The sequence below is a fragment of the Porites lutea genome, chromosome 2, assembly GCF_958299795.1.
Source record: "Porites lutea chromosome 2, jaPorLute2.1, whole genome shotgun sequence".
In the NCBI taxonomy this organism is placed as follows: domain Eukaryota; kingdom Metazoa; phylum Cnidaria; class Anthozoa; order Scleractinia; family Poritidae; genus Porites; species Porites lutea.
Window position 1 is genome coordinate 28,152,131 of NC_133202.1, and position 10,000 is coordinate 28,162,130.

Here is a 10,000-nt window from a genome sequence, read left to right on the forward strand (position 1 = left end):
GTGGCTATGCGATTTCCCGCCAAAATAGCCTTGAGTTGCATTTGGGTTGCCATAACTGTTGATTGAGTTATTTTACATTGGTATGACTGTTATTGTTACATTGGACGTACGGTCACGTGATTGCCACATTTTCTTACCCATGGTGCTCCGCTGCGTGCGCTTCTCGCGCGAGAGCTCCGCTTCACATTTTGTATCCAGCTCTTATCTTTACCAAAAATAACTGCTTTCCATGACTAAAAACGTCCTCTTATTGCAATATGCTGAACAAACAGAGCCTTCCTCGTTTATTAATCGCATGTCTACGCCCTGTGGCACTTTGTTTTTTGCGAATGGGCGTGTTTTGTATTATATTTTACAAGAACTAATTTTTGCGATGAGTTGAACCTGATTTTTCTTGTTCTTTTTCTCAACGTTTTGTAAATTCAAGATGTGTATAAATTAAAAGGTCTTAAAAGGCTTCTTTTTTTACAAATTTTCATCAAAACCTGGTATAGAATGAAAGTTAGTTTGCTAGTTGGTTTCTTCTAAAACAAAAAGACTACTTGTCCTCGTTTTCTAAAAGTCAAGTTGTCATAGACAAACTCGAACAAGATAGTGGCGCACTTCTCGAAGGAATGCAAACCATGCAGGCACCTCGTCAGTATAATTTGCGAGTGTGAGCTACGATTGATGCTTTCAGAGCGTATGACAATTTACATGATCCTTGTTATATCTAGCGAGTTTACACTTACCATCGATACATATTTGAGATTCGAGGAATTAAATGAACTTTGGAGGGCGCCAAAACGTGAATGGTTGATAAAAAGTAACATCTGTAACAGTAACATCTGTAAACCTGAAGGCTGGTATGGCCAGCCGAAATATTTTTATGACAAAACAATACCCGTTGTTCTGAACCAGCTTTGCAGTAGTCTTTGGACTTCTCGTTCTTGATAAAAGCTACATAAGTTAAGAAGTGGGCCGCAGTTTGCAGCCAGGCGAACTCATAACGCCGTTATATTAACACGAGCAAGATCTGTTACTCGAAGGTCCTCTTAACTTTTCGATCCGGAGCTGGATTTTATTGCAGTATAGGTTTTATGGATATCAGCAAAAGTTATAAAATTTTTAAAATACCGAAAAAAAAAATTAGCAAAATAGACACCTTCATTAGCAAATTAAAACATTACCTCTAGTTTGGAGAGACTTCCCCAGGGGTCCAGAGGCCCGTTTCTCGAAAGTCCCGAAAACTTTTCGGGCCCGAAATCAAATATTCAAACCGAAATATAAAGAATAGGAGCGCCTGTCCTGGCTTGCAAACTACTGCATTTTGTTTCATTAACTGATTGTTTTATTATGTTAGATGCAAAACTATTGAAACCTCAATCTTTAATGTAAACGGAGACAGCTTACCGGGCCCGTTAATTATGGGGACTTTCGACTTTCTTTTTCGTGCTCTTGGTAGATGTTCCTTTGTTTCTATTTTTGCTAGTTGTTCCCACCTTTATTTAACCTGCGATCAGGCGGTTTTTTTTTTTTTTTTCCAAGGGCGTGAGAGACATAAAGGGATAATAGGGAGAGGGCATGATCTCAGCCCAACCTTTATTGACCAAACGAACGCCCTGCATCAAGTTTTCTTGTTGATAGTGTGCACAACGGAGGTAAAAATTTCGCGCGTGTTTTTTGAAAGTGATGAATAGTTTTTGACTGTAAGTACCCACAAATGGTTACATAGTAAACTGATCTACACTCTGATAAACTTGTTGGGAAACTAATAAAGCAACATCTTGAATTTCGTTATTTTATGCGTATGTGTATGTCTGGTATTAAATTTCGCGATTTTTCCCAAATCCCGAAAATAGCGAAATTTAATTCTCGTGAGAGTAAAAAGGTAGTGTATGGCAAAAGTTGGCTACTTCGAACTCTCAATGCTTTTAAGAAAGTCGTTTTCTTCTTATCCTTTTGATTAACATGTCAAACAGTGAAGCAAACCTTGTCCGATAACAGCAATTACACGATCTTGTGTTATGCGCAAACCAATCAGAATTAGTCCGGCCAGTTGGTTTTGTCTGCGCGTATGCGTCTGTGTTAAAAAGGAGTCCGCGTAGTTGAGAGGCAGCGTGCAAGCAAGCGGGAAAAAATAAAAAAGAGTGTATCGAACTAACTACTAACTGGTAGAACTACGAATAGAAGAATAGTTGTCATTTTGTTGTTGTGTGGATTTTGTGGGCCGCGTGTTGATTCTGACCTTTTGCATACAGCTGACAGTTCTTAACCCTGTTACGATTCAAATAAAAGTCAGCTGAGCATAATTTAGAGAGGAAAACCACATTCTACGATCTGCTGGTCATGTTGCTATCATTAACTTTAACCCGCATTGAAGTCTGAAAACACATCATGGCCAGCAATTTGTCTTGTAACCAGGTTAAATACGGGCTAAACGAAACGTATTGCCCTGCTCAAAACCTCAGCCTGGCAAAGGAAACAGTAATTATAATTTCGGTTATGACCATTCATCTCATCTTCACTGTCGCCGCCGTCTTCGGTAGCTATCTTGTGATTAGAGCGTTTCACAAATTTCATAGTCTTCGAACTGCTTCTAACGTTATTCTGGTAAGTTTGTCAAGCGCTGACGGTTTACTGGCGATTCCTTTGATTTTCGGCATCGTCCAAATGAGTCTTAGACTGTTAAACGGCTCTGATGCTGAGTGTAGCTCCGGTCCTCTTGGAAAAATAACCTCAACATCCAGCTTCTTTCTCATCTCCGTCATAATTCTTCACCTCGCGTTGATAAGCGTAGAACGTTTAATCGCCGTGAAGTTCGCCTTAAGATACCACACCATAGTGACCAATCCTCGAGCACTGATCGTTGCCTTGGCGATGTGGTTTTTTGCTGCGACCGTTACGATAACTTTTGCAACGACACTTGTAGCAAACAGTAGAGACATTGAACGGTTTCGCCAAGCGATGGATCCACACTGTAAAAACCCTGAAGATCCTTTGGATCACGATCTTACTCCGTTAATGAAAAGGCTTCTCATCTTTCTTTTAATGTTTTTGCTAGTCATCCCCTTGGTAATCATTTTTTGCTCATATGGCTACATCTTTATCGTCTCCTACAAACAAAGGAAAAATATAAGGGGACAAAACAACATTCCAGGAATGGCTACCGCCATCAAGCACGAAATAAAAGGCGCCAGTACTCTTGCTATTGTTGTAGCCGTCTGCCTTCTCAGTATCGTCCCACTGATAATCGTGACAGGCCTTCGCTTTTTCGGCGAACTTCCCGAACGTTGCCACCCAAAGAGAAAGTTAATTAAGTTCATTGTTTTTGACTTAGCAACAGGCTTAAACACCATCTGTAATCCTCTTATCTACGGGTGGAGAAATGAAAAATTCAGAACCGCTTTTCGCAAACTGCTGAAGTGCTCTTAAAACGCGAGGCTGTGCGCGGTTGGAAGCTGGGATTAAAGAGCCTGGTGTTTTAAATGGAGAATTTGCCACCAGAAAAAAAATTACTCGAATGGGGTCGAACATTTTCCAGACTTTAGGAGCAAGTTCTGGCAATAGGTATTTTGGGAAGAAAAATGGGAAGAAAAAAAACTGCTGCGGCATCTTTAATGCCTTTGTTTTTACATTTAACACATGCATGATCAGCTTTTATTATATCCATACGAAATTTACATTTATCCAATTTATCCAAAACTGACTAAGATGAGTCCATAGTTTGCCACAAAATAAACTATAAGGGACTAGAGGTTCTGAGGAGCAAGCAGCACGTACCCAGCAAAAGTTGTCCTAAGTTTATCCCGGGTCTAAAATAATATGCTTTTACTCGAAAATCCCGCTGAAATTCATCCCGGTTTTTATAAACAAAATTTCAAGGTTAAAGGGACTGTGTCACGATAGTGCGCATGTGTGAGCTGTGACAGTAGCTGATTGTCTTTGAACCAATCGGAAGCGAGTAAGATGCACGCGAGGAAATCTACATTGTTCGCGAAGCGGGAGTCCTCCGGAAGTTTTTGTTCGATTTTATATATCCCCATAATTCATATTTTTTCTCTGGTATTCCTCAGATAAATGTTGCAGCTGATAAGAATATGATTAACAATCCTGTCCTGCTTTGAAACAAACATTTACCTACGTGTATTTTTACGTACCCACGCTGGAAAAGCAGTCTCCGATCCGCAAACAAAAATAATTTGTAAACAAACCTTACTGATCTCCCTGTTTGCTCTATATAAACTTAGAAATGCCTGCAAATAGCTCCTGACCGGTGATCAAAACACAGTATCGAATGAGGCAAACGTTTTGCTTAAAATGCCAGCTAAATGCGTACTATAATAAAATAAGCTATGCCATGCGGTCGGCTAGCGCGATGAATACTTTGCATGAACACTGTAGCTCAGTCGATTGATACCAGCTGAAAATCGTAGCAGTGTTTGAAAGTAATTCTTAGCGCTTCATCATAAAACGCTTTCATTGCAATAGTAGCCACATAACGTATAAGTATAAAGATTATTCTAAAAGAACAACGCAAAAAAAGGCATAAACAAGAGCCCATCACTACTGCATAAATTTCAATAGACCATTTTACAGTTGTGGACTTAGCTCCCTAGCCTTCGAGTGAATGTGAGGCTGACGGTGACCTTGTTTTGATACAAACCTTCTTTGCTTTGTTATGGAAATTGTCCTTGAAAAATACTAGTTAGCATAAGAATAACTTGATTTACATAATAAAGCAGGAAGGTTTGTGTCAAAACAAGGTCAACTCCAGCTTCGCTTCCATCCATAACTGTAATATATAGATTTAGCCAGGGCTAAAAGCGAAGCTCCCATTAATAAATTTATATTTTAAATCAAACAATAAACTTGTAATCCACAAATCAGTTAACTTAAGGGCACATTCATGTGACTTTTGAGGGAAAGGATAAGTTATTTTAGAGTGAAACATCTTACATCGAGTTGATAGCCTAAATATATGTACACCCAAAAAATAGCAAACATCTTCTATCACATTCAAGACCCATAATGGTTCTTGATCACAGTAGATTAGGCCTCGAAAACAAATTCTTGGAAAACAAATCAGGCCGCATTTTTTTGCGTTCGACAGGTTTACTTTACATATTCTTGCCAACAAATCTGAGGGTGTGTAAACCAGCTTTTTATACTTTTTATACATCACATCTGAGGTGAAACAGTACTTTTTATCATACAGACCTCGGACAGAATACGACATTTGCCAATTTTTCAATATTCAGAACGAAGAATCGTGGGCTTTTAGCGAAACCGTTCAAAAAATTTCTAAAATCACCCATACGGCCAGCCGGTTCTCATTTTTAGTGCGAGCTGTCAGTGTGATCGAGTGTTTGAATGAACTTTAATGGAGGTACGCTTCACCATAATAACGAATTTTTTATCATTATTTTTTGTTATTTAAAGGTCAAATGAGCCAAAAAATTGACATGTTTTCTTTTGTCGCTTTACCTTCACCAAACACTGAAAAGAACCATCCTAAGTGAGGTTTGGGTAAAGATTTTTCTTCCCAAGCCTTTATAGAAAGATAAAAGATCAAAATCCGAGCATTTCCGAAGACTTCACGAAAACGTTTCTGAAATGGCCGCGTGATAGACTGGAGACTACGTGACGTCAATGTTGGTCTTTCAGGGCGGAAAAACGTTCTGCGCAAGCTTCTGCGCATCCCTTATCGCCTGCGTCGTGTTCTGTGAGAGTTCTGACTGAGACTGAATGAAATACACGAGGTGCGAACGTTTGCTCCTTGTAAAGGCTTTTTTTTTTTTGTTTTTGCTGTTGTTGTTGTTTTCTCGTCACTTGAAAATTACTTTGGATTCAGAACAACCAATGTTAGAGTAAAAACAGATCATCCGTCAGTCTGAGGAGGAATAAAACGTTTTGAACATTTCCAAAGAGGTTTGTACTTTTCTGATAATTGTGTATTCGATTTGTGAATTGGTTTTGTGTCCAGTGCTTCGCCTTCTTTCGCGGGACTGAATTAAAACCTGCTTGTATTCTGTTATTAGTAGTTACGTTTAGTTTTTTTACACGCCCAGATTTATTTACCTTTGCAGAACCAGCTTTATCCTTGTCTTATGTCAAAGAACCGTAATGCTAACGCTTGCGAGTGAACAAACTTGAGCGCTTAAAACTTCCTCGGAACTTTAGAAGGCCGGTAAGCGTACTCGAGAAGAAAAGACTACTTCGACCATTTTTCTGTTGCTCAAGTAATAATAGTGGTAGTTTTTTTCCTTTAGTTTTTTCAGTTTTAATTACAAAGTTTTGTTATCTTTCTGTACCCAAATTTTCCTTTCACTCGCTGTGAATTAGCGGAGAACGACAACTGTCGGCATTGACTCCAAAACAATTGACTCTTCAGTGCCTGTAAACAATTGCTGGAGGTGGATTTGACTGAAGCGAGCAAAACAAATCCTTATGTGCAGTTTTCTGTATTTTCTAATGATTCAGTTTGCTGAGTTTAATTTACTTGAATGAAGACCCTCGCATGGACTAGTTATTAAAAGTACTAATTAATCTAGCTAAGTAGTCGGAATCATGGCTTGGCTGCGAAGCTTGCAACTGATCTTTTGCTTTTAAGATCTTTAGGTAGGTTGTTTCCGTACAGAAAATTCACTTCTTCTTTGCCAGGTATAAGAGCCTTAAGCCTTATGTTTTTTAATGAAAATTTGTTGTTTTGCAACCTTGTTGAAGTTTTTTTTAGATCACTGAAGCTGAATTTTATGCATGATGGAATTGTTCTTTGCTTGTCGCATCTCTTTGCCAGCTTAAAGTGGCGTCTATGGTCCTTAAAGTGACCTCAATCGGTAATTAAATCTTATACATAATTGGAAAGAAGTTTTTGCAATAATGTAACTTTAACTTTGTTTGAAGGAAATATTACTTACGCGTAGGTTTTTGACAGGAGTTATGCATGTTCAACTTGACAACAGAAAGCAAAATTAATCTGCGCGAAGCGATCAAGTTTAAAAAACTATGGTTGCTTTGAAACCGGTCTTGGGGAAGTTTTACTAGATAATGATTATCATAATGATTAACTCTTTTTCTGCCCACATATAAACGCCAAAACTTCTGCATTGAGGATTTTGTTTATATTTTAGTGATCTGCGAAGCTAGAAGTGTCCATGGAGTGTCCGATCGAGCGTAGGTTTTAAAATATCAGCTCGAGTGCGACAAAGTTCAGTGACTTCAAACACATTGGGGGCAAACTTGAATTTCTTTGGGCAGATTATAGTACAAAGATATTTTGTTTTTGTGTCCACGGTGGAGCTTCGGACCTTATATATCCAGGAACTTCCTTATATGAACACATTTTGTGAATGCATCTTGAAAAAAATCGGACTTACGCACGCACATGTCCAGTACAACTCAAGGAAATTAGTAAATGTCGTTAAAGTCCGTTTTACTATGATGTATTCTTCGAGAAAATTAACTAATAAGAAGGTTATAACCCCAGCTTGCAACTTTTGAAGACAAATTGCCTGTTCTTTCCAGGTTTATGGCCGCACAAGCCACTTCTGCGCCAAGTCGACTCGAAAAACTCTGTTTGAAATTTCCCGCTTTTTTTCACCTGACCAACATTGACGTCACAAGCTGTTTTTTCCGACAATTTTTCCGACCGCTCTACGAAGATAAGGGCCAAAAAATAGCAATATTTAATAGCAAATATCTCGGAGATGCTTGCTTCAATTGAGCTGAATCTTCATAGTATGTTTATTTGGTTCATATTAAAGACATTTCACTAGAATTGAACTAAAACAAAAAAGGTCGAAATTTTGGTTCATTTGACCTTTAATGGTTCCAGTTATAACGATGTGTAATCTTATAAAGCGTTTGATACGCGCGACATTTCTAAGTACTCCTGCGATGTTCATGAACGATGAAAACAAACACCACGGACAAGCGATTAAAGTTGCAAGAGAGACTACTAACAATCAATAAAAGAAATATAATTCGGTAAAACATTTACAGAGACAACAATTTTCATTCACGAAGACAAGTATTAAAGTGTCTCTAAAAATCCTGAGTCTTCAAGCTTAAAGCTTAAGCTTAAGTTTATTTTGTTTTACTTTCAACCGGCCTCCCGGTGCTTGTTTTTTTTCAAAGATGAACTCCTCGAAACAAGAAAATCACTCAAAGCTTTCTTTCTACAGCCAAATTTATAACTAAATATTCTTCGAAACGTTTTTTTTATTTGCCGTGAGAAAATATATCTGAAGGCCTTTTAAAGTTCTGTAAGCTTATATCAAACCTGATACTAGATCAGATCATTGACTCAAATGTCAACAAACGTGCAAAAACTTGCCGCATAAACTGTGCTCGACTTCATGAAATTAGATATAACAAAAACAAACATTAAATACAATAATTACTCAGGCTTACCATTCGAGATTCAGTTCCTAAAAGATATCAAGGAAGGCCATAGTTGCTTGAGACTTTTAAACCCTCTTACACATTGAGCAAAGTGAAAGACGAAAACGATACCATCCGAAATCGGATTACCCAATTTTGACAAGCGACGCATTTCTCAACCAAAAACCCTATAAACAAACAAGCCATGGATAACAGAAGACTCTTGATAGCAGCTGTATTTCATTTTGTACATCCGGTGGAAAAAGACAGTTAAAAACATCACAATTTGACACAAAACTCTGTCAGCTTTTGCTGTCAAAGTAAACAACTTTCAAGATGCTGCATAAATTTTCCGCATGAACTCACCTGTCAAATTTTGACCAATCAGAGTACAAAAATTGGACGTAGAGAGTGACCAACGTGTGACCATGGTAAGAAAAGTCTTCCCCGCCTTTATTTTTAAAAAGGTGGTTGAATTTTCGCGTCCGAGGTCAGTTTGAAATCAAAATCTTGACAGTGCGGGGCCATAGTGACAAAAACACAACATATTTCAAATGAATCATTGGAAAAACTAGACTTGAGCCTGCGATCATTTGAAACTGGTAATGTGTCAGCGGATAACTTCAAAAAAGTACTCGACCTCGATGGGTCGACACTTGAGCCCGCGGTACGGTCAGGTGATACTGGTCAGCGGATATCCTGTTTTGACAGCTGTCAATTGATCACAACATTGATGTGCAATTAGTTTTCTATTGGGCTCCCAAACTAGCTAGAAAGTGTGAGAGTAAACATTGGTTTCCCTGTGGTGCGGACGGACGGTCGTACGGTCACGTGATTACCAAATTTTCTCGGATGGGTAGATTACCACATTTCCTTAGCTATGGGGCTCCGTCCACGTGCGCGCGCGTGGAGCTCCGCTAAAATGGCCTATGGCTTATTAGCAGATGAACAAATTCCTTCCAAGTCGTTGCGTCGGTTGTTCCGCAAAAAAAACTTTATCGATTCAACACATAAAGAAACCAGATGTTACATGGAACATTCAGGGAACAATTTATTTTTAAAAGTTCAATTCTTAAACATCTACGCTCATACACTGAAAAGATACAAGGAACATTCCCAGTGAACTACATCAGTAAAGATCGCGCGGCCTGTTGTCAGTACTTTCTGCTATACATTCAACTACTGATCGGAGTCATAAATGCCTGTTAAAACGTTTCATGTTCGATGGATTGTTTCCTCAAACCTCATACGACTTCCTGTACAACAAAGATTGCTGGGTTTTCTCCTTTTGGTTCCAGGCACTCGATAAATTATATTGTTGCAGACAATCGGAAGTCATGTTGCAGATCAGCTTCACTCGCCGCTGCGTCCCATTAGTAATCAACGGCTGTATCGAGGAAACCCTTTTTACCTCTCTTTACATATTTATCGTTTAAAAAATATCCGTCAAACGTAGATCGTTGACTGGAGAACCTTAATAGACAGAAATGAAAGCCAGATGACCACATTAAAGGCCACATTTGATCCGTTTGTGGGAACACTGACAACAACGAACATGGCTTCGTGCGGTTCTCCTCAATGACTTCGAATTTTCTCCACAATACGTGGACAAAAATACAAAATATGGCGTTTAAAA

General features: G+C 38.6%; 1 protein-coding gene across 1 annotated transcript; it reads left to right on the forward strand.

Annotated features, from left to right (window-relative positions):
* Positions 1-2,376: 2,376 nt before the first annotated feature.
* Positions 2,377-3,414, forward strand: LOC140925974 (adenosine receptor A2a-like). Its single transcript, XM_073375791.1, has one exon. The coding sequence runs from the start codon at positions 2,377-2,379 to the stop codon at positions 3,412-3,414; it is 1,038 nt and encodes a 345-aa protein (XP_073231892.1).
* The last annotated feature ends 6,586 nt before the right edge of the window (positions 3,415-10,000 follow it).